Source organism: Mytilus galloprovincialis, chromosome 8, assembly GCF_965363235.1.
Source record: "Mytilus galloprovincialis chromosome 8, xbMytGall1.hap1.1, whole genome shotgun sequence".
NCBI lineage: Eukaryota > Metazoa > Mollusca > Bivalvia > Mytilida > Mytilidae > Mytilus > Mytilus galloprovincialis.
Window position 1 is genome coordinate 22,375,468 of NC_134845.1, and position 27,133 is coordinate 22,402,600.

Consider the following 27,133-nt stretch of genomic DNA (forward strand, 5'->3'; position numbering starts at 1 on the left):
AAATTAGTTTTTCGTACTTAAGTATATCTACAGTGGTTATTGTTTTTGTTGTGATGCACCGACTGGCAAGAACAAATTTCCGCCACACCTCAAAGTCTTCAGATGGTATTACACCTTTTAATGCAAATATAGAAAAGACATTGGTCCAGTTTTTCCACTGATCAGCTGTGAAACCGCCAAATGATGTAGCTATTTTTCTGGGAAGGCTGCCGACATTAGCTGCAACAGAAACAGAGTCAACACGCTTTTCAATAATTTTTAATTTATCACTTTCTAAAATTTTAAGTTCTGACCAAAGTTTAATCATTTTTTTTGCGGTTCCTTGGTATAAATTATGCATCGGATCAATAACAGACATACGAATCGGATCAAAGTAATCAAGTTCGCATAAAGGTGAATATCTAATGCCGAATTGACTCTCCATGTTTTCTTTGTCTGTTTTTGTTGTAGCTTCTTTAATTCTCTCGAGGTTATAAAGATGGTCAGGTAAAGAGCGAGATCTCCAATTGGGAACATCAAAGCCTCCATAATTTTTTTTCCCGACTTCTCCAGGGAACTTCTTTGTGCATTTGGAGCACCCTAGGGTTGCACCATGCCCTAAAAAACCACATAACTTTCTCGTAGCAGGTATATCACATCCAACACAAAGGCACGCTAATTTAAAACTTGCATCTTTCTTCGGATTGTTGTGTGATCGCAAAAGAAATCCGGTACTCCAAGCAATTTTCATTTCTTCGACAAATGGTTTAATAAATGTTTGGACTGATGGTTCGCCAGACATGTCCGGAATAATGCCAACTAGAAACACATTTTTCAGTTTGAATCGTTCTTCTCGTGGCAAATTCAACACAACAGCATAGATGACGCCAACAGAATATCGAACATGCTCGAATGGTTGAAACCAGTCAAGATTTAGCATCAGACCGTAATTTCTCTCAGTTTTCAAAAAGTGTTGATTTTTGTCTTCCCCAAACTCTTTCCAAATTTTTCCGTCATACACGTCTGTCATAACTCCTGGTTCCTGTCGTCTGTGTCTCCATTCTTCACACTTATCTTCAAAATATTTCTGTTTTACCATTGTAGAGAGTGATTCTTTCACAGATTTGTAACAGTAGGTCTTATACGGATATAGTTTTATGTCTCCGCTCTTTAGTTTCACAGATTTCAGTAATGGTTCACCACATTGATTTCGTCTAGCAATTTGTCGATGGTTTGGAAACATAACTTTCGAACATTTCTTTGAAGACGTTTCCCCTTCAATTATTATTATACAGTCTTCATAGTTGTACAAAGTGAAACATTTCTTACATATCACGTATTTCGAAAAATTGTCTTTTTTCATGCCGAGATTCTTGTACAACATATACACTGAGCAGGGAAATATTGATGAAACACCTGTTAGTGCAACATTTTCAGCAGAAAGATGTTTAAATGCTGTGGATAAAAACGACAAAATGCTACTTAAGGCAGTATCTGTAATTATATAGAATGATTGCCAACAGCAAAGAAAAATGCAAATCGACTGAAATATTGCAACTGTTGACTTGATCATCTCTGTTTTTGCTGTATCAAAGTCCGTCTGCTGTTTTTTCTCTTGGATTTCGTGAATGTTTTCATTTTCAATATCCATATCAATATCGTTTAAAGTTACATTAGACCAAAATTCCTCATCCTCATTGTCAGATTCTGGGTAGGTTTCACTTCCACTGAGGCTTCGTAAGTGATCTTTGAACCTGCGTTTCACTTCTATCATTGATTGCGTATGAGCCAAAGGTTGCTGAACGCCAGAGGTGCTTGGTTCTTCACAATGGTTTCCTTGGTGCATTCCAGATATAGTGTGTTCTGGTGGTACTTCCTGATAACTGTTTTCTTCTCGTTTTGATTTGTTTGACTTGCTACACTCCCATTTGTTGTCCCAGAAATATTCAACTTTATGGTTTTCAAAATGTCTATCGACAAATTCTCCTCCACACCCTGGACACATTTTCCTTCTTTTCTTTTTCTTGAAATACTCATGACTGGTAGATAGTTTGTGCTTTGGTGGCATGTCTTGTCTGTAAAAAGAAGAAAAGCATATTTAATTACTAGAACATAGAACCCGATATTTTGGACCTTTCTATTTTTCTAAGCATTGCATTTTATACTTATCATAAAGTAGATACACTTAAGTTTAAACACCGAATGACTAAATGACTGCATATGCAGACCTATTGTGTTAATTAGGGGTTTTGTTAACATATAGCATTTACGCATAATTTTATCTTCAAAAGATATCATTTTCGCAGGAACAGGTATATCTCATTTTCTGAATTATGATAGAAGTCTCATTTCATTTTTTGCCAAAATACTTGTATGCATATCTTATGTAAACTATCTACTTTAATCCGTTGTAAATTTCAGTCAAATTGATTTTCGTTCAAAATTTGCATCAAAGAACATGAAGGAAAAAAACATATTCCTTTAGGTTTAATATCAAATTATCAATCTTGCAATAAGGTATGTACAATAAATTATATATAAAAAACAATTATAAAACAATGGAATTGATTACGGTCAGATGAAGATGCATAAACATGATAAAGGAGAAGCCCATCAAGGTTAAAATGTCAAAGGCTGGCGGACGGTCACCATGCATAGATTAAATGATAATTTGATACTTCCATGCTGGGACAAACCCTAGATTTCATCCTAAAATTTAGGCGATATCAGATCACACAATCTATTCTTGTGAATTAATTCATTCAATATATTACAACCTATGTTAGATATAAGAAAGTTGAAACATTTATCTGTTACCGTGGTAATTGGACTATTGACGATAGATTAAAAGTAAATTAAAGCAGACACGTGAATCATTCAAATTAGTAGAAGAGCACTTTTTCGGACATCTAGCTAGATCTATAATGAGTGAAATGTGTGCCAGGAAACCATTATGTGTGTTTTGAATGTAATTATGATTCAGATGTCTGATTTGAAGAACTTATTTCAAATAAGTAGTTAAAGAAACGAATGATTGAAAGTGACACAAAAATATGATTCATTCTGTGAAATGTTAGATATAAGAAGATTATTTTCTTATCTTAGTTATAAGAATAAATATAAAACAAATTTTAGCAGTGCACTATGTCATGTCTGGGTAATTACTACCCACATCCTTTTTCTTTCTGGTTTTATTTTCTCGGAATTTGTAGAAACGTCTTGCAATAAGGATTCTTTTAAACATTAGTAGTGTGTTTTGAATAAGCTGGAACTGCCGATTGATCAAATATTATTTAATTTGTTATAGAATCAGAAAGGGTCCCCTGAAAACCATATTATTAAAAAAATATATAGAAACGTCGCACGCTACTGGTGTTACTTTGGTAAAATCACGGACAAGACACATTCATCTTATTAATTTTGAAACATAAGATATGATATTATAAAGTGTTGTATATCATTTTAAAGCTTTTAAACTCTTCTTTCAGATTATTGCAATTTTGTATATGTAACAGACCATTTTCATTAATTAAAACTCAATAAAACCTTTATTTTGCAATACGATTTCCTTGTCCCGCGTTACACTTTTAGTTTTGTGAAATTCTGAATACCGTAAAAAACATATAAATTTTATTACCAAACGATATAAAAGTTTGTCTAGAACAAGCAACTCATAATTGGGCGATGACGTAATGTCGATTTTTTTCTCTCGAAAAGACGGAAATATAAAAAAAAAAAGGGATCAAGATGATACAAATTATGTGTCCCATGTACGAAAGGTTGCCGTAATTTTTGTTAAATTGTCCCAAAAAAGGGAATTCCAGAGCAATCCCCATGTCGAAAGTAAATAATTCTTATACTAGTATTTTGTACAAAGATCACACTTTCGCCTCATGCAATAACCAGGAATTTTTAAAATAAATTCTTATTATTCGAGTCCGACATTTTGTCCCCTTCAAACCAAATTAAACGTAGGGTTACGTTTACTGTTTTTTCATGATGTTTATTTAATACAGTGCCATTCGCTACATTAAAAAAAAATATAATGGATAAAAGTACAAAAAATTATCTCTATTTTGATATTAAATTCCCATAAATTAAATCTAATATACAAGATATCAGATAAAACTAAATTGTCCAATACAATGTCCCCACATACGATTTTGACGTTCTTTAATAAAATATACTTCTAACGTTCCGTCTAATTGTCATTATTGCGGTTTTCACAGACGATTTGGAATACGGCTATTTTATTTTGTTGCTTTTAAAATAAGAAAACTTAAAAATTAATGTTTTATGTTGAAACTCTACCGATTCATAGAGAAGGGGTTGGGAGAGATTTTCTCGCGGAACTGAAGTGTTTTCGGACTATAATAGTCGGATCCGCTATAATACAAATTAATAGAAAAAAAACCAGCAATAATAATTGTTCCAAGTAATTCCCTTGCATATATTTGTGCAGAACTGACATGCTAGATATTCCGTAGTCCTTTCGCCTTGACATTCTGGAGTGCAAAGATGAGTGCATTTGCAGTGCATAGTTTATCCATAAAAAAAGTAATCGATCAATCAACATTTATAATTAAAATGTATATAAAACAAATGGTTTCAATTCAAGTTACTTTTTTTTATTTTTAATTTGTTAATAAAATAAAGCTTAGCATATTTTATCTAAGAAAAAACAATAAATCCTTTCTTAGGGAAAAAAAATCAATCCTTTAAAATTTATTGTAAAAATCCATCTGAACAACATGCATTCCAACGTTTTTATTTTGGCTTACGTCTTTGAGTGTGTAACGTTAGGTGACACCAGTATCGTGCGACGTTTCATTGCATTAAAGACAAATCCCTCTATTGTTTCTGCGCATTCCGCCTTGCGACGCCTTTGTTTCGTTTTTTTCTATGACGTGCGTCAATTTTTCCGCGAAACATTTTAAAAGACGTCGGCGCCGATATACTATAGCGGCCATGATGGCTCGATTTAAGGGTCGCTTTGTACGACAACAGGAGAAAGACAGACGTGTACAGTTATCTGAACTCGTTTCCGATAGAAATGTTGCCGATCATACAAAAAACACAGAAGCTACGGACACATACCAGTCTATCTGGCTACCAGGAGAAAGACGGATATTTGAGCCATACCAAGTTTCAAAAGATTTGAAAGCAGGATGCACCGACTGTGGGAGCACCTTGCATATTACAGACATAGTGACTAAGACAAATTGTGGTTTAGGTTTTATTATGTATATTCTTTGCGAATGTGGAAGTATGAATGCTATCAAATCAGGAAAAGTCCATCATGATGCTGCAAAGTTTAAAACCAGACCCATCTTTGATATTAATTCTAAAGCTGCAATTGGTAAGTTTATAGTGTTCATGCCTACACACATATAACATATCCAATATAATTCACATAAAACCATATTGTTTCTGCATCGAATTCAGAATTGCAAAAATAAATAACGGCGTGCATATTTTGATGTGGCTTTATTTTATTCTTATATAAAATGTAACCGTTGAAGCAACAAACGTAAAGCAGTAAACAATATTATCTATGATAACACTTCTAATCGTTTTCATCGAGAAATGTACTTTTATTCTTTGTATAAATATTTACATGTTTTAAAAACAACATTAAACACAACTGTATTTAAATAAGCAACAATGTCATTTTATTTTGAACATGTAACGTTTTGTATGTGACGTCATCAAAAAGAGTGCTTTCAGTGACGTCACAGTAAGCAAGTACCCGAAAAGTGTAAAATGTTAAATTATAGTATCGTTAATAAATTAATTACCGTTCCAATTTTCAAAATAAAATTGTGCGAACGAAGAGTTTTTGAAAATATGGTGTACGGAATAATTGACTGGTTAATTATTCCTTGTTTAATGATCAATTATAATAATCTATCTAGAGATATAAAAGCTGCTAGCAGTGAGGGGGGATATGACCTTTATCGGGACTCCGGGATTGGGTGTTTTTAAGCTCGGGATTTCGGGATTGACCCTTTTGGGATCCGGGAATTCTTGTTTTCGAATTTCTGGAATTCAGGATTTACTTTATTTAAATTCGGGACCTCGGGATTTCGTGTTTTTAAGCCTGGGATTTCGGGATCAGGACCCCTCCTATCCCCCCTCAGCAGTTGGATCGACATTAAGATTTTATTCTTAAAAGAAATACATATTTTGAATACTTAATAATTAAAACAATAGTGTTTTTTTTCATTTGCACTCAAGACCACATCTCTTTATTTTTATAAAACTTAATTCTTTAAACAATGCGTTATGAGTATGTCGGAAATCATTATATATATGTGACCTCTAGAAGTGATTATAGTAAACTCTTGTTATTAAATCCCTATCTTTTGATGTAGATATGCCCTCAAAAGTAATTTAATGATTTTTTTGTCGATGTGTACGAATGATCTACGAATGGTGTAAATTGCAATTTTGATATCAGAAACATTTACATGTATGCAAAAGTAGCCTATACCGCTAATATGACAACAAGACCTTCCTTGTATTTATTTGTTTATGCATACATGTACAATTAAGTTGACCCGCAAAATAGTATTAGATACGCATTTTTTTCAAAACAATTTTCCCAAAAACTAGTTATATGGTTGATATTTACGTATTTGTGAAAGGATTCTGCTATTCAAAGAAGACACAAATTCCATAGAAACTCAAAGCTAGGGTCCCGGTACTTTACTAGATCTTCTAGATCATTTAAGCTTCTTTGAATAAAATACGCCGTGTTTTTATTTTCCGAGTTTATATGCGATAAGCAAAAATAATCGGCAAGATAAGATGTTCACAACAATGGCATGGAGTTCTTGTTTTTCAATGTTGATCTAAAGTTGTCTGTTTACATGGTTTACAATTACAAAAACTAGAACACACTCGGGTCGGTGATATCATTGGTCCGTGACTAGTCCAAATAATTATGACGTCTGGGACGGCTATTTTTTTTTTCTGGGACGCCTTCTCCTAAGGCGTCCCAGAAAAAAATTAAAATAGCCTTGCCAGACGTCATAATTATTTGGACTAGTCCGTGACTGAATTAAAGTAACGTGTTAGCCTTATTATAGCCTGATTTTTTTCTATTGAATTCGTATTGTCATCTTATAAAGTCATGCTGATTAAAATACTACAATATGTAACAATGTGACAATGATTGAAATTAGTAGTGTCAAGTTTGTGATTATGACCCGTGTATATAGCATATCCTAAATACACCGTTTGGTGGTGCGCCTGTCAAATACGGAACGTACAGATAGGTAATAGGTAATAGGTGAACATATATTATTGGTATCGGTATCGATATCGGATTTGACCCGGAGTTCGTGGTGTAGTGGTTAAGACCGATGGCTGCAGTGCTCAAGGTCCTGAGATCGATCCTCACTCGGGATGCTTAAAATGTCAATTCATCAGAAGGGTGATTTTCACCCTCTCAAACACATTTCTGGTACCCAGACCGGAGTTTAATCTGGCATGGTTACTATGGGGCCTCGGTTGGTCAAAGCTGTTTCCTACTTTGACCTGGAGATCAATCTGCTCAGTGATATCTCTTCGGTTTGTCTGTTCCCGTCGAGCAGCCCGGTAGCTTTCTCCACCATCATGACATACTCTTCCCGATGTCCTAACACTCCTTGTTGATGGGGTGGGGATTGTCCTTGTAAATATTAAAACTTTGTAAATACGTTAGTGACATATCTCCATTAATTCCGATAGGGAGTGTACATGGATTCCACTGTACCCTCGCAGCTCTCCAGGGGTTCTTCTGATATCGGAGGTACATACATACCCGGTGGCGATATTAATTATATGGAAAACAAAGGGTCTTGAATGGTGTAATTTTTAATGAACACTATATATATAATATGCTAAATAGAATTCTTGGATTGGTCGTTTTTACTCCATGATGGCTAACAGATTAGACCTAGTTATTTTAGTACTATAGATGATACTTTAATTAATTATATGTTGAAGCCTAATTGGTGGCATTAGGTTATTTTCTTCTCTTTGGTCGGTTAATTGTTGTCTCTTTGACACATACCCCATTTCCACGTATTCTTAATTTTATTATTCCCGATTGAAATATATATTGTGGTTTTTTTTTTTTGGCAAGTGCAATTCTCAATTATAATGAGTTATATATTTTAAGTTTATTTGTTGCATGGCATAGGTTTAATTTTGTTACGTCATCATGTCTGTCAGACATGGTTCGCATGACCTCGACCTTATTTCATGGATCAACCAAGTTTAAAACTACGTGATAAAGTCCGTTTCGCAATATACTATAATTGTAGGCCGTCGATATTTGGTGTACATTGGTTGATTTAGTAGTTTTTTTTTCTTTCTGACAGGATTTATCTGACCTAGCTAGACTCTATAGTCATCGATCTTTGAAATTGTTAATGGTATGTGATACTTGTAGAAAAATCCTTTATTACTCTTTAAAAAAAAATAAACATTAAATCAATAACCAGCAAAGCAGGCGAGATATTCCAGTGTGTATACTCTTGTTCCTTTTTTCACAGCAATGTACGACACCGGATTGGGAGAACACAAAACTAACAGATTTTTAGCAGATTTAAATATCCCTGGAATCAGTGCATCATCACTGGCGAAGCGTGAAAAAGAAGTTTCAAGATCGATAAAAAAAGTTACCGATGAGTCCCTTGACAGATCATTAGAAGAAGAGAAGAATGCGTCCTTTTCAAGGTAACTTAATCTTACTTCGTTTCTTATCATAGGACGACCCAGTTTGTATAAACTTTTACCGAGGTTGCAAGTAATATGAAAAAAAGCATTTTCTAGCGATAGCTCTAAACTCATTTTAATTCGAAAAAAGTAAGGGGAAACGCTGATATATTTGGTTTTGTTTTAGTACGTGCCATTTTCTTTAAAATATTTTTTTGAAAGTACACTAGACTCAGTAGATAAAAATAAGAAGAAACGGTATCATCCCATTGAAAAAACTATCCATCAGAGATCAAATGACACAACTAGGTCAGTTTATGACCTTCAGCAATAATCAAAACCTGAATATATAGTAAGCTAAAAAAAAAACGCGATATTCCGCAACCAACAACAAGCACCAAATAAATTACAGGCTACGGACAACTGCCTTTTTATACGAACACAAACAATTATTTTATGGTCGAATATTGGTATTTATCATATATTTAGTACAAAATACAGCTATTTTGTATATCTAATAAAGGTTCTTTTTTTCCAGTCTGTATCACCTACCCTGTATCGCATACCCTGTATCGCATGGCTAAACCCGTATCGCATACCCCGTATCGCATACCCCGTATCGCATGGTAAAACCCGTATCGCATACCTTTTTTTTTTTCTTTTTTTTTTAAACTAAAGTCAGTTTTTTGGGGGGGTTTTTTGCTTATTAAAACAAAATATTTTCAAAACAACAGATTGTAAGGTAACCTATGTACTTCGTATAAATAGTTGAGCAGTTATTTTAAAGCTTTGAACAAGACAAAAGCAGAACTGAAGGTAACCCAGTGCTATGGATCAGAAAACAGTTCATATAATATAATACTCTTCTGTTGAAATATATGATAAAGCGTATAATTCATGGCAAAATCCGTATCACATGCCGTATCACCCTCGACCAATATCACCCCTCGGGCCCAAAGGCCCTCAGGCTGATATTGATGTCTCGGGATGATACGACATATGATACGGATTTTGCCATGTATTATTCTCTATATCACGTCGTCGTCAACGTCGTCCGAATACGGATGATTTTCTTAAAAAAACTTTAGTATATAAGTAAACAAAAATAATTCATGGGGTTTTGGTTACAACAGTTTAGAAATAAGGTGCAAAAAGCGTCAACATTTAACTTCTGATTTCATCATAAAGGGTCGAAAATTAAATTAAGCTTGATTTTAACAAAAAAATGATTTTTTTTTTTAATCTAACCATGTATTTTGAGGTTTGATATTTGGACCCCGTTATCAAGTTGGTCCACATTGAGGTATACAGGGTCCAAAATTGAACTTTACTTGATTTCATCAAAAAATGAATTTTTGAGGTCCTGTGATATGTTGAATCTAACTATGTATTTATAATTTGGATATCGAACCATAAACGGTAAATGTCCAATTCAAGATTTCTAAGTTCTTAGGCCACATTCAATCTGTGTCAGAAACCTATGCTGTGTCAACTATTTAATAACAATCCAAATTTAAAGCTGTATCAAGCTTGAATGTTGTGTTCATACTTGCCCAAACTGTTAAGGGTTCGACCTCTGAGCACTGTGGATCATTGTATTAACTGTTGCTATATAAATAATCTTGCTAGATACATATATATGAAAGCATATACTATTCTATATGTACATATTTGGATCTGCTAATAATAGTTTTTAAACAGATGACCAACTAGCACTTTTAAAAAGTATTAAACGATTTTTTCAACGAATTCATAAATACACTTTGCATTAAAAAATTATGACCTCTACATGAGTGGTTTGTAAGCAGACGGAAAGTGTCTGAATGCAGTTTTATTTTCACCTGTTTTCGGTACTTCGTAAGTGGTCATCACGACTAGATAAATGATTAAAACGACTTATTTAACTCATATTAACGACTTACATAACTTGTTATAACGAGATACTTAGTCGTTATTCAAGTTGGCTTAGTCGTGGGGGAAAGGAGGGTGACGGCTATGGATTTTTTTCAAGTCAAACTTTTTTGGGGCGACAAGTCGAAAATAATTTTTTTTCTTTCAATTTTAGCATTACGTATAGTGACAGCTGAGGGAGAAACAAATTATTTTTTTTCTCCAAAAACTGGAAACTAACTTTTTTTTCAAAATAATCCATAGATACCCCCCCCCCCCCCCCCCGAAAATCAAATGGTTGCTGCCTTATCTAAATTGTATTATGAGACTTATGAGGAGTAAGTTTAGTCGTTAAATCGATTCACATAAGTTGCCATAGCGATTTAATAACCCAGGATTACGGATAAGCTAAATTGCAATAACGATTTAGATGATTTGTTAGAGTGAATGAATTACTAAGCCATGACAACGACTTAAAATGTATTAACACAAATCTGTAAATTTAAATAAAAAAGGTGAGAGACGTGAACATTTGAATAACTTTATTAAAAAGTGTCACAATTAAATGTGTAATAAGGTAGATAATGTCTTACCATTTAATTTAATAATGTTTGCTTTCATTTTGATAAATCTGTGCCTGTATACATATTTTCAGCACAAATGAAGAAACAGAAAATATTCCAATAAAAATCAAGTACGATATGGGTTGGCAAAAGAGAGGAAGTGGGAGGAAGTACGACTCTATGTCAGGTGTTGGGGTGGCTATAGGGAACGAAACTGGTAAAGTGCTGGAACGTGAAATACGGTCAAAGAATTGTAGAACATGTTCATATTGGGAAGGCAAGGGAACAGAGGCAGCACTTCACGACTGCCCAAGAAATTGGTATGGGACATCAAAGGGCATGGAACCGGATGTAGGTGTTTCATTAATTAAAAAATTAGAAGAAAAGAAATGTACGGTGTCAACTCTCATAATGGACGACGATGCCACCACAATGTCAAAAATTCGACAGAATATTGACCATGACATCACTAAATGGAGTGATATTAAGCATGTGCAGAATAGCCTTGGTAAAAAATTGTATGTCTTACCAACATCCTATAGAAAGTCAATAAGAAATGACGATATAGCTCATCTCATGAAATGTTTTACGTATGCAGTTCACAGCAATAAGAACAATAAACAACAAATGCAAAATGATTTGTCTGCCATAGTCCCACATGTGTTCAATGAACACGATCACTGCAATGTACGATGGTGTAGATATTTAAAAAATCCAGAAAATTACACCCCAACCATTCAATTGTCAAATCTAGATTTAAAATCTAAGTTAAGCAAAATATTTTCAGATTATATTGAAAACATAGACAAACTCGTACCTTGTGCTTCTACAAAAGAAAACGAGTCGTTTAACAACATGCTGACAGCAAAGGCACCCAAAAATAAACATTATTCGGCTTCAACAAGCTTGGAAGCAAGAGTAAATTGTACTGTTGCACAAAAAAATGAGTCTTTCAATTATGTATCAATTGTAAATGTAGAATGTGGGTTGTCACCCGGAAAAGTAACAGAAAACTCAAGCAATCAACTTATCAAAAAGAGGAAAATGCATTCGAGCTACTGTAATTCCAAAGAATTTAAGAAAAAGAAATTAGATAAAAAGCGTTTAGCTAGAAATGAAAATAATGTTCTAGAGATACGAGAAGGGGATACTTACAAAACAGAAATTGATATGCTTTGTCAAAACATGCAGGAAACAGACGTTATATCCAATCCTTTGATTGTAGAAGAGCTTACTCATGTCCAAAATATCCAACCTTATATTCCATGTGTTTATTTCGACCTGGAAACAACTTCATTATCTCTGAACTGTGACATTGTTCAAATTTCAGCCATAAACGATATGAATGAATTTGATCAATATATTACCCCTTCTTCAGGGATAAGTAAATATGCCTCTGAAGTAACTGGATTGTCTATGTGTAACAACATACTATGTTACAATGGCCGTAAAGTCAATTCATGTTCACCACAACAAGGTTTGCAGAATTTTATCATTTGGTTAAAATAGTGAGTATATGAATTTCCAAAGATCTCCCGTTACTAAACATTTAACCCACGTTTTGCGGTTAAAAATTTCGGAAAAAACAATGAAAAATAATGTTATGCATTTTAGAACGGAGAAATGAAGCCAGTATTATAAATTCCAAATAAAAAAGAAAATATTCTACGCTTTCAATGATATTTTTTTCGACTAGTATCAAATATCGATGCATTGCAAGGTTGTGTTCCTATATATCACAATGTTAGTGTCCTCATTTTTTTTATACTAATTTATACTAGTACAAAATGTATTGCCAGTGTTAGTTTCCTGACGAATTCGAACGTCTGTTGCTTTCTCTGTGCACTTTAGTGCCTAGAATAATGTGTTATTTCGTAATGTGCTCTTTGTGAGCCGTTTTATGGAAATAGACGTCTTCTTTTCCTTCTATAACACAGAGTGCTGAAAGTGGCGTTAAACAATCAGTTTTCAAAGAATTTCGTTAAAGCGTGTGTCACAGCACAAGAACATATACTTGTATATTGTTCCTATTTAGGATATCAGAACAGAGGTCCATTTCTAGGGCTCTCTGATAATATTTATTAGTTTAATTAAAATACCATACAATAACTTTATTGAAAAGCACTTTACGCTCTAATCAACACAAGATTTGTTCATCATTTTACACATCCATTTACTATTTAAGTAACCAATAAAACAATCATGACTGTTTTGTGTTGATCTTTATATCGAAATGTAAAGATTGCAATTTCAAGATATACTACGTAGTATTTTGTTTTATTAAAAAAGTACGCTTAAAACAGTCCTTATACTACCAAAATGGCATGTTTCATACTGGTGACGTCGTCCTGGTCATATAAATCCCGTGATCTATATATATTGCTTTTCGGCCCGGTCCAATATTTCCAATACGGACTGGCAATGAATCCTTAATTACATGTAAACATACATGTATATTGTGCATGTAATTCAAGATTCATTGCCAGTCCGTATTGGAAATATTTGCCCTATATTCACATCATTGCCAGTCTGTATCGGAAATATTGGCCCTACATTCACATCATTGCCAGTCCGTATTGGAAATATTTGCCCTATATTCACATCATTGCCAGTCCGTATTGGAAATATTTGCCCTATATTCACATCATTGCCAGTCCGTATTGGAAATATTTGCCCTATATTCACATCATTGCCAGTCCGTATTGGAAATATTTGCCCTATACTCACATCATTGCCAGTCCGTATTGGAAATATCGGCCCTGCATTCACATTTAATGTATGTAATACAGCATTCAGAACAAGTCTGTATTGAAAAAGTTGGATTATTTATAGATTTTCTGTCAGCTGTACAAAGAATTTTTTACGGGTCTCGAAGCCTATATAGCAAACCTTGAATCTATACCAGTGCCAATACAGAAACAGCCAGTTAATAACACTATAATACACAATAGCTTGCATTACACAATCTTTCCTTATTAGCATACTTCTTTACTTAATCCGCATTCTTTTATTTGGAAGATACTTGTCTGTTTACTTATTCCGTACTTTATACTGTGTACAATTTATCTGTTATTGATTATTACATTATTTGTGTATCTTGGTAAAGTGTTTCTTATTACATGCAATATCACACAAAAACTAATCGGTATAAAAACATATAACGCTAAATTTGTTCTATAGTAACAAACAAAAAATTGAAATGACTGGAAAGAATAGAAAAATTTCTAAAAAGTAAAAACAAGTCTTCTAATCTGCTTTTTATAAATATTTTATAAAAGTATCGAAAAAAATAAAAAGAAAGTTAATGCAATACCGTGACATTTTATGTTAGAACAGTTAAACAATGCCTATACCATGGTAGTTCAACAATTGCTGGTGTACGGGAAAGAAGAACGTTAAAATTCCTATTGCATTTATCCCATACCTCATTCTCTCCAATGCTTTTATATGTGTATTAGTTCTGGTTTTAATTTTTTAAACATAAATACATCGATCGGTCAGTGATTATGAATATTATATACAACAACGTTTTGACGGCATTACAGTTGTATTTTCACAAACCATGTGTTGAAACACAGGATTGTCTACAGTGTATTTGTTTATTTGGTTATAATTTTTTCTTTATATATTTTTGTCTTCTCTTGACGCGCGCAAATAAGTGTATTTTTTTAAATTTAATTTCGTAAGAAATTACAGCTTTTTCGGACAAAGGTTACGTAAATGTTTAGATTAGCAGAAGTTGATAGATAACGCTTCACAACAAAATAACCAAATAACAAAAAAAAATCAAAGTACCGAAGTACTGCACATCGGATGACCGCAAGTTCTTGTGGATGGACAAAATCACTTGTCACAGAAAAAATCACACGGCTCTATACTTAAAACTGAGCTTAATGTACACATATTTTTTTTTCTGATACACTTTATTGCGTGGATAATGAATAAATGACGGGAAATTCAACCTCACCGTACTAGTATTATATTGTAGTGATACAAATCAGTATATACTTGTTTGTTGTTATGTATTATATTCAAATAACAGTTACATGTATATATACAGTACATATTTTTCATCCATTTGTATATTCATTCTATTCTACTTTTGTAATAATAGTGCAGTGCAAGTGCATGGTGGACACTCTTCTGTTGAAACTCGATTTTTCTAAAAGATTTAATATGAGTAGGCATTCATATTTTCCCGGATAAAAAAAAACAACTTGTGCTTGTAGGGAGTGTCGCAAAACGTTGTTTGAGATATTCTCCTGCATGCTTTGACACAATTTTTCGATACATGTGCATATAGATATTATCAATGATTGTTTTTACTTATACATATTTATCTAACGACAACACATTGTCATAATTAATGGTTTAAACAAAAATATTTATTATCAGTATTCATTGAAGAGTTGTTTTTATAACAATCGATAAAGAATGCTATTTTGCACTCGTTATTATCCGCGTAGTTATCATGTTTATATCGGATAAAAACCCAAAACGAATATTACGTAATGGAAATCTAGGCGATAGCAATACACCGGAATGCCCTCACGGTCATCCACTGTAAAAATAGTTTTGCGTCAATTGTTACCAAATTGATTAAAATCCATCAAGAAATGGTCCCTCATTTTTTATATGAAGACAAGAAACCTGTACATTTTATGTAATATATAAAGCAAAAAATTGTAGGCCGTGACGAATCATTATGGCCATGTATTGTATAATTCACATCTTCTTTCCTTCTTAAAAAAACAAAATGTTTTCTTCACATTCCCCTTTTCTAAAGAGAACATATTACTCGTGTCTCCTTTTATTACCAGAAAACGATGTGTTATGGAAAAATATAGGTTTTGTTGATTTTCTTCGATTGTATACAATTTAGCATAGCAAATATAAGATTTGGCCACAGTTATTAACAGAATAAATTTCCAAAATACGCTTGAGAAAAAAACTTCAAAAGTCAGTAGCTGGTCATTTTCTTATCAGTCATAACACAATCCCTGCTGTGAAGACAAATAAACAATTTAATGTTCACAAAACGATATATCAATAAGTTGTTAATTGGATAGTGATCTTGCTATTTGACTAATGAAGCCTAGAAACTAGCCGTCGTGCTATAACTTTTATACAATTTTACCCATGATGCTAGCATTTCTGTATCATACTGGTTGATGAAAAATTTTAATATAAATATACCAATACATTTATACATAATTTTATATTTGACAATATAAAGTAATGCATCTTTGGATGACCATCAATAGCAGAAACACAAAAAAAAAGTGTCGCGTCATAGCAGGCTATATGGGATGTGTGGTTTAAAAGCGTTTTGTATTAAATCTTAAAAAAGGGGCAGTACGAATTAATTAAAATTAGCGAAATAACTTGACATCGTGAAACATACTGTTGAGTGAGATGCGATGGATGCCCATTTCATACTATATATTGTATTTAATTTATTATTTTATTTCTAAAAGTACTTCACCAAATGACCGGAATATCTCAATGTATTTAGAACTGGTGTATGTATAGATGATCATATGTATAAGGCCGTGTTCATATCAAACGCCGTGTACAGTAAACATGTTTACATTTGGTTTAATGTAATGTACACTAGTTTCACATTAAATTTGTTCACATCTATACACCTTGTTTAGTTACCTGTACATAAGATTTGTTCACACTTGTAAACTATATGTCATTTGAATGTTCATTACGTAGAACCGAATTCAAATTTTCGAACAACTTTTCTAGCAGTGAGGAAACGACTTTTAAAAAGGGGGGGGGATTTTTCCACAATTTGATTTTTTTTTAAATCGGGCCATTCAGATGATTATAAAATGAACAAATATTCTGAATCCAAAGTTTCCCCATACATTATAGTGTTAAATGTTGAATTGGCACCTACGAAACAGAACTAATTATAAAATTCGCGCGAGAAAAAAATCTGACTCAGAACCCCCCCCCCCCCCCCCCCCCCCCCCTTGTTTTTTTTTTTGGAAGTAAAGTGGTTGCTCCTTTAAGAAAGTCATTTTAGATGATGTGCAGTAGTTTAAAGATGTCTCGATTACGCATTAAAACATAGGATCGTCATCAGCGTGCTTACAGACGAAGAAAAAGAATTGCGATGTTAAGGATCACTACATTTCTATCTCTTCTGTTTGTTTCAAATGCTTTTTTTGTCTCCAATGAGTATTTGGCAAAGGGAGTGGGTCTCATGTACTACACAAACAAACAATTAACCTCACCCTTTTTCAGTAATGCATTTATAAGTGAATCGTTGTTTGAGTATACAGACCAGTGGCAAATATTTCTGTCAGTATGTACGTCTAATCGATTCGGGAAGACCTTTTCAAATGAATTATTTGTTCGGCAATGATGATGGATGAGTCTTGATTAGGGGTGAATAAGGCTACGTAAAGTGTTTTTATAACAAATAAATATATCAAGTTTAGACAAATATTTAGGTAAAGAACTTTATTAATAAGTGTTGTAAGTATCAATTTTATAAAAAAAAAAATGTTTCTTTTTTTAAATATACATGGGAAAATTAAAGTTCTGAATGCCTAGTTTCATTGTGCACACTTAACCTACACAAGGCCTACATCGACTATCGACTGCATGTAGACAAAACATGATTTAAACTGCATGTTAACATTGAGTGTTATCAATGGGAACGCAATTATGTTTAGTTTATGTGTGAGTTACACTAACACAACACATAATTTAGGTCAATATGAACACGGCCTTAGATTTGTTCTTATTTAGCTACCAAAGGGTTATCAAACATACGTTGTGTTCCAAAAACTAACACAGAATAATATAAACGCACCTTAATCAATGATAGATATTAAAGCAATTGGTTAACAAATTTTTAACAATGCAAGACTTTCAAATCTTTAAAAAATATAAACTAGTTATACTAAGGATATTTTGTTTATTCTAATACAGGTCAAGGTACGGCCTTCAACACGGAGTCTTGACTCACACCGAATAATAAGCTATAAAGGACCCCAAAATTGCTAGTGTTAAACCATTTAAACGGGGAAACCAACGGTCTATAATCTATATATAAAAAAAAAAAAAAGACGAGAAACACGTTTATTTACATAAACAAACGCCAACTACTGTACATCAGATTCCTTTATGTTTGTAATATATATATTTATCTAGGTTTATCCCAAGACCATTGTAAGACACCTATGGATATATCCCGACTTTGGAGCAAATTTGTTATATTTTATTTTTAAATTAAGACACTCGTTAAACTGACTTAGTACTAAGACGTGCCATAAGAACACCCTAAGACACGTCCAAGTCATATGAAATCTTCGTTGACACGGCCCTAGTATACCATTTTTCACGATATATAGCTATACTATTTGGGGGTTTTCGTGGTTTATTTTTTAATGTTTGAATCTATGACGATCTGTTTCTTAACGTATCCCGTTATCAATGCACATTGTTGCACGGTCATTTGTGGACAAACGTTCTTCTATTACCACACATTAAACGTCTGGGTATGGAAGTACTCTACATGCCAATATAGTGCTCCCTTTGTCTTGACAACTTCTGGGCACGGACGTTCAGAATCAATTTACAGTAACTTACTTTGTCTATGCAACCTATATAAAAACACACACCCTAAATAATACTACTTGAGTACAAATAGTCTGTCCTTCATTTATAGATAGCCAGTTTAATAGTCTAGATCTTTGTATTTCTTTAAAAAGATCGTATTGTAGTTATAACTCGTGATGGATTATTCATCTTTACTATCTAGTGACGATGAACTTGATAAAATCGAAAATGTGTCTATTGAAGATGAAAGTCTTCATCTACGATACTATTCATCTGGTGAAGATGAAAACAGCAACAAAAGACAGAGAGTGGAAACATCAACCAGTGATACTATGACAGGAGCATGTGGTGGACCAGAGGATAATATACCCGATGAGTCCATGTCATCGGTAAATGACAGTGTTTTGGAATGCAGTAGCGTATCAGTCAGTCGTTCTAGTACTCCATCCGTTCAAATGAATTCTCGTACCCCAACGAATTTGGCAAGTACACCATGTTCCAGCAGGTCAATCATTCCGACTTTTCTAAGAACACCTTTATCTGGAGATGTACAGTCTAGCAGGTCACCTACACCTGTCACAGACGGTATATCAAGAAAAGATCAGACTACAGGATCAGCAAACAAGGTAATTAAAAACTTTAATATCGATGAAAATTCCCACAATGCAGTGTTTACTAATTGTAATATGTTGTGATTTAATTTTGTCTATCTGTCTGCTTACAACGGACACGATTTTGCCAAAGATATATAGTTGGGGACAGGATTCCGATTGATGAATAAATAAAAAAGCATCTAATTAATTAAAGTCATATGACACAGTGACTGTTGAAACATAATGATTAATATCCAATTATTGAACCAATGCATGCATATTCTTCTGTGGACGATTTTATCATTGTTTTGGCAAACAAATCGTATATTATAATCGTCATTTTTTTTGGCAAACAAATAGTATATTATAATCGTCATTTTTTTTTACTCTCTGTCTGTTATGAAGTCATAACATGTTAAATCAGATGATAGTTATATTAGTGACAGATCGTTGCGTATATTGCGATCACCGGATGTTTACGAGAAGGGTCGCGCTAAGGGTTACAAGAGCGCAATTATTTATTTACATTATTTTACCGGCAAGTTTGTTTTTTTTTATGCTGGTACTCAGAATAAAATCCTATACGGCTTCTGATTGGTTGATACAGGATTGGAATTACATTTAATCGAAAGCTTATCCAAATAGGTTTAAAAATTGCCGAAAATCATATTCACATTTCACAAAGTATAGAAAATATCTTCAATTTCTGCACGTCGGAGCCATTAAAAATATGCCTTTTTCATTAAGCGAAAAAAGTAGACGATATTTTTCAACTGCATTTGAAGTAAATTTGAGCCGCATGACCCTATATTTTTTATTTGTTGTAATGCAACACTGGCATTTCTAGTAACAGGAACTGCCACCCGTTTTTCCCTAGTTTGTGTAGTCTTCGAGAAAAAAAAATACGGCACACTAGTGGTACCCTATGGAAAATGCATTACGAATAATTGCGCTCTTGTAACCTATGGTCACTTGCATATGGAAAATATGTCGGCGAATTGCTTCCTGGATGCAAGCAATTTAAAAAAAGGAAACTTCTAAATGTTGACAAATAAATAATTTTCTTCAGAGAAGTGTAAATGAACATAAATTAATTAATGCAAACTATCCGTTTTGATATAAAAACGTATATGAAGTATTTTTTAATTTTTTTTTTAATTTGAGGTTTCATATGACTTCAATTAACTTATAAAGATTAAACATCTAAAAAAATATTTCTTTATTATCTTTGAAAATTAATGATAACGTGTGTTTAGGTGTTAAATATCCTTATTCTTTTGTGATCTAAATTTTGTCGGTCATGTCGGTTAAAGGAAAATAATTGAAACAATATTTTACCCCAACAAGAATGTCCTTTAATTTAAAAATACTAACCACACAAAAAGAAAGGCATATCAAATAATGGAATAAATACAAAACAGTGACGTACACTTCATTCTGATTTATTCATCGGAGTTTTCTATTTTCAGCAAAACCACTTGTATCTCTTTGTTAACCCAATTCTTGATCCTTGTTATCATTCTCTGATTATTATTGTACAAACATGTTAATTTATTTTCAAAATAAGATAAATATTTTAATGAAAATAAAGACCAATCATTCGCACTATTACCATGGTGTCTAAACGAACTGTTGCAAAATCAATATTTATATACAATATCAATACGTTAATTGGGTTTTCAATGCGTATCTACATATAGCTATACAACTAAAGTTGCATGGTCAATTTTAAATTAAAACGGAGTCAAAAGCCGCTAATCGGAATTATCTATTCATTTTCAGTAGCTATGTGAATATTGTATAATTGAAACTGCGGCAAAAACTGAAAATATTCTACAATTTTACAATATATTTCAATTTAAATATATGATGTTGACTTTAGAACCATATGGATTTTCAAATGATTTTAACTTGAAAAACGTAAGTGATAGACACACGCATTCTCCAGTAATGACCCTAGGACAATGAAACAAATTTGGTGAGTCCCTGTGGGTCACCCCGACCCCTTCAATATCAGATTAGAATGTACTTTTATCATGTAAACGGTCGGGATCCCCACCCCTAAACCATATGAATTTTATGTATGGTACAATTAAACAAATAGAATAAAATAAAAGGCGCGTGCCCTGTGGGTCACTGCATGCCATCCCCTCCTGATTGAGAACTTGTAAACAGTCAAGATCCCCACCTTTTAACCTTATATATTTTAACCAAATCAAATGAAATAAAGGGCGAATCCCCTCATTTGAGAAGATCTATTATGCGGGAACTTGATCCCGTTTTTGTAATTCGTGTTGTAGTCTTTCTTTCATGGTTTTATCAATTCTTTTTTGCGGGGAACTACTCAAATTGAAGTTACATTTTTGGGAACTAGCTTGGATTCGGCATGACAACGGGACCTTAAAAGATAATCCAGTCTGCTTACTACATTTTATTCTGGTTCACAGTCTAATCAAGTATTTACAATAGAGTCTATTACATTACTTTTCCATCATAGGTATACATCAAATAATTCGCAATATAAATCAAACAATAATACAAAACCCGACAATAGTATACGCGCCATAAATGAACAGTCGTGTCATCTGTTATCTCCCCTGAATTCGTTTACTTTTAATATTTAATCAAGAATCAAATTAATAATTGTATTTTCAAAAGTTATCCATACGAATAAGTTAAATACTTTTTTTTTATAAGTAAAGAACCTTTTATCGAAATTATTTAACTTAATTTTATTTCAAACTTTGCCTATAATTTATCAAGATTTTACTTGCGAATGTGAATAAAATTACTTTACTAGAAAACATCTTTACATTGTTTGATCGCGATTCCTCTAAATTTAAAAAACAAACTATAAAACAATGGTAACATATGTTCTAACCTTAAAAGATAGGCTGCTAACTGCAGTTTATTCTGGTTCACAGTCTAATGAACCAAATAGTTTTGTACGACTTTAAATAGCAGAACTGGACTTAATTTGACACGTGAATATTTTGTTACTCAATACAATAGCTTTCTTCGATCTCTTTCAATAAACAATGGACTATATCGGATAAAGGCAGAATGACTCAATCTTAATTGTTCAAGTCTATTAATTCTAAAAGTATATATACAATTATCTTTATGCCTTCGAAGCTGACACATTTATCAATTAGCTGGGGGACACTTTTGAGACATTGTTATCAAATATGCTTAAACATTTAACACTTTACATTTATATTTGTAGGAAATTGTTCTAACACCAAGTTAAACTTTCTTAATTTGTTTTATTTACGTTTATTTTTCTGTCATTTGATTTTACAATTAAATGATAAATATTCTCTTGAACTTGTGTGCATTTTTCCATTATCCAACAAAACTTTATTTGTAATTTATTAATAAATGTTATATTTAAATATCACGCATTTTTGCACCATTCTAGATCGACATCCCAAACCCTGAACAATATACATTCCTGTTTATTTACTATACTTACTAAAGTAGAATCTTCTGAATGAAACGGCAAACTTGGATCTGTAACAGGTTTCAATTCGGTATTCTTCTTTCTGGATTTCTAATTTCTTAAGTATCCATTAATTTTGGAGCTTTGGTAGCACTTATATCTTTGTCCGAATCCGAATAACGAATGCATGCTGTCATATATTCACGTCATTATATATGTTGTTTTATATTATATATAACATTCATAAGTGAATATATTTTGAGAATCAATAGAAGCCTGTTTATAGAGGATTGGTATCGTGACTAGTTATATGAGAACTTTAAGTAACCTCCTTGATGGAATCAAAAGACTATCATTTTCAAAGACTTCACAGATTTGTCCTTTTATTCAGACTTTTGAACACGGATTATTTGTATAAGACAGTTATACATATTCATATTTCTTTATTTCGTATAAATCATCTGGATTTCATTCCAGTCAGGACAAAAAATCATCAAACCAGTTATCATGATTTTCAAATTTTACATAAATAGAAAAATATATTAAAAAGAGGCAGATAATGCCAAAAGAATTTTTCCATGGGAAATTAAAATTCAAACAATAATCAAAATGCTTGAATTTAGTGAAATATCGCCAGAGTTATTTGCTACAATTATTCAATGTTGTTCAATTATAAAAGACAGTAAAAACCTGCGTATAGATGCTCATTTACATAATTAATCTTAAATTTGTTGATTTTTTCAGATGAATAAATAATAATGTTGTGCTTTTAATCTGTAATAAACACAACTTGTAAAAAGTCAATGACTCTCATACATTTAGAGTTTGTTTTTTTTTTTTGGGGGGGGGGGGGGTACATACAGTATATATTTATGTATGACGTATCTTTTTTATTTCCTAAATGATAAACTTCATTAAGTTTTGTAATTCATGTTTTACAAATGATTTAGTTATTTGTATTTCTTCTAGATTGACACTTTAACAAGTGAAGTCATCAAAATGAAAAGACAGCTGGTAAAAGTGCAAGAAAATCAAAGTAATGTTGAAAAGAAAGTGGATATTTTGATTCAAATGCTACACTCAAAAACAGATGCATCAAAAAAAGGAAGCCAAAAGATTAACGTCCCTGCACAAATTGCAGTAAGTAATTATTCATTGTGCATGAAGGAAGGGATAGCTTATATATATATATATATACAATCTTTATTTTTATGTAGTGCAACATAACAATATGCACTATGTTTGCGAAATGAAAATTCAATACTTTTAGCAAATTGTCATTTATTTTTATTTTTCAACGGATTACAAAGCTAAGCGTTGAACATGATTGTTGTCGGCAAAAGATTCGCATAAATATTGCACGCTTACAATTTGTGTATTAATTGTACAAAAACTGGGACATTTTACTAACTTTGAATACATGTTGTTGTGTTTATTAAAACGTAATATTAATGAAGTCGTGAAATTCTATGTATATATATTTTACTTTTTTGTATAATTTGAGACTTTCTACACATATGCATTTGTTCAGTTCTCAGTTTTTTTTATTTTATGCATGCAATTAAATGCATTCAAATGCATAAGAGCGTATCTTTTCCCTTTCAGCAATCAATACGGTGTGGTTTCCAGCAAGGTATGACTGAAAAGGATTTCATCTGGAAAACAAAGAACGAAGCTGGCAATATCCTTAAGTATGTTTATAATTAAATGATTTTAAAATTCCGTTGGAAATTGAAAAAAAAAACGCATGGTTTATCTACATGCAATTAATCAGTTATGTATGTGTCAACATTTATCAGTAAACAATTCGGTTTTCGGAAATGATTATGGTCGATTATCTGTGATTAACGACATTGAAACATATTTTTTTTTTGAATTAAAAAACTAAAGCAAAACATGATCATTAAGCTACTTCCAATCTTTTATCATAACTCTAATTCGAGTTTAAATCTGAACTTTTAAGTCATTTTAAATGAAAAGTTTGCAAGATATATTAAGTTTATTTAATTATCATACTTCAAGTCAGATTCAAACAACTTTTCAGCACACATTGATTATTTTACCGACATTTGTTACACTCTTGCTTAAGAAATGATCTCCTTTGTTCAGCTGTAATGTCCAGTAAGATTAATTTTCAAATGAATTTTTTTCAGATATAATTCTGCAGAAAATAAAGAGATGTCCGATTTCATCATTGAATTCGTAAAAGGTCAATATCCTGACGAAGTGGAGGGGGTTGTAAGAGGTTTGTAGTACACAAAAATAAATAATTAAAAAATTGGCGAAATTGCAGTTCTGCGGTACTGATAACTTTCAATTATATTTTGAAACGCTGTATAGTTTCCATATCATAAACAAGTTTTAGTGTTATCGAATCACTTACTAGCAAATGCATAATATCATGTAACTTTAGTAGATTTATTTTCATTTCGATCATATCACATCAAAAAAATCTACAATGGACTACCAATTGACACGGTTTAGTCTCAATTCGAGAAAAGCAATCGTTTGTTTAATTATTATTTTGAATTGCATTAAGTAGAAGTTTTGTTTTGTAGAAGGAATAAAGACAAATTTTGAATCGTTCAAAGCAAAGAAACGAAGAGAAGAGACTGGTAAACAAGAAGAACATAACAAGAAAATGGCTGTGTACAGCAGATTGAAAAGAGTAAGAACTGTTTTTTTAATATGGTAAACAATTTGGAAAAAAAACCCGATTCTTGGATTACTTTAATCTGTATTAGTTCCAAAAAAAAGCAGTGGTATATAGATTTCTGATACATCAATTTTAATTTTCTGCAAACTGCATATACAGTCTATTATAACAGTCAACGGATTTAGAGCGGAGCTTTATTTGTTATTATATACTTATATCACTCTAAATTAACAATGATTAAGGACCCCTTTTAACTTAATTTATTTTCTATTATAAGTTATATGGTTCGCTACTGACCCCCTACGGATCCATAGAGGGTTAGTAAAATACATAGGGGTTGAGGCCGTAACGCTACAATAAAATGTCGACTATTTCTTATGGCGTCAGATATAGGATCGCATGCTAGAATTAAGTTGCATCATTTTGCAGGCGCTTTTGGACAGATATATCATGTTATGGAGGGGTATTTGCAGAAAATACCAGTCAAGGGACTGCAAAATTTCCCGAGCCGCTAGGCGAAATAATTCGGTCCCAAGACTGGTATTTTTCACAAATACCCGAACATAACATGATATATCTGTTTAATTACACCGTATAGATTTGGAATGAAACTCTTTGATTTTTAAACTTGAAAGCTACAATTCATTAACATGTTTATGTATAATTTTGAGGCTAAGAAGAAATTATCATAAAACTGTGGGAATTATACATGTACTAATACGCGTTAGCTCGCTTTTTTATGTAACGTCATATCCAAGTTTTATTGAGGGAGGATGCTCGAGAGGGTGAAAAAGGAATATCCAAAAATGACAAATACCATGGTATTTCGGACAAATTCACCGTCAGTGATGAAAAACAGGCAAATTCGTTTGAAATGAGGAAAAATATTAGAATATGCGAAAAATACACTGGCTATCAACCAATCAAAATCTGGCTTTCTTATATTAGGTGTAATTATATACAAAAAGAAATTAGATTGGTTTTTGCTGGACGTTATTGTTTATAGAAATAACGAAAATAATAATGTCTTTATTGAAGAGAGTTATTAATGCATATATAGAATCTATTTGTATGTATTCAAAATGATATTAAAGAAATTTTGATTAGAGCTTAATTCTTTTTTTAGAAATTAAACAACAGAAAAAAGGCATTAAAAGAAAAATCCAGCATGCCAAAAGAACAAAAAGAAACAGTTATGTCAAGTATGGAGATACAGTATATGTCTTCTGAACAAACCGATTCAGAAGACGAAGGGTCGTTTATCGTCAGACCTCTGCCTTGGAGGTCTGACGATTTTGACAAATTAGTCAAAAAACTAGACCAGAAACACGAAAATAAACTTAGCAAGAGAAGCAGACGGCAGAATAATATTCGAAAGGTTGGAGCAGTTTCTTCAAGGAAAAAACCAGAAGTCGTGCCAGGACATGAATGGGTGTTTAGATAGTAAAAGTCATTGATTAAAATGTATAATTTTTAGGAATGCAGTAATTGCTACATGTAATTGTTATTAATTTTTACATAATTAAATGTCCAAAGCTACAAAAACAAAGAAAAACGTGGTAATTTTCAATTATTATGTTTACATATTTCAGTCATCACGAAATCAAATGGATGCGAACAATTATACAAAAAATACACCCTCATGTCAGCATACCGTCTTCAACAACAACAAGCGGGTCGTAGGAGGATGTTTTGATACAAATAGTTAATTTAAAGTGCTTCT

General features: G+C 32.4%; 1 protein-coding gene and 1 long non-coding RNA gene across 2 annotated transcripts; one reads left to right on the top strand and one right to left on the bottom strand.

Annotated features, from left to right (window-relative positions):
• Positions 1-683: 683 nt before the first annotated feature.
• LOC143085330 (uncharacterized) lies at positions 684-22,229 on the bottom strand. The gene is made up of 2 exons (XR_012981300.1): positions 22,194-22,229; positions 684-2,054 (listed from the first exon to the last, which is right to left on the bottom strand). It is a non-coding gene; the product is annotated as an uncharacterized LOC143085330 (long non-coding RNA).
• Positions 22,230-24,930: 2,701 nt separating this feature from the next.
• LOC143043180 (uncharacterized) lies at positions 24,931-26,868 on the top strand. The gene is made up of 3 exons (XM_076215599.1): positions 24,931-24,999; positions 25,313-25,422; positions 26,537-26,868. Exons 1-3 carry the CDS (start codon positions 24,933-24,935, stop codon positions 26,852-26,854), a joined length of 495 nt encoding a protein of 164 aa, XP_076071714.1. The 5' UTR covers positions 24,931-24,932; the 3' UTR covers positions 26,855-26,868.
• Positions 26,869-27,133: the final 265 nt, after the last annotated feature.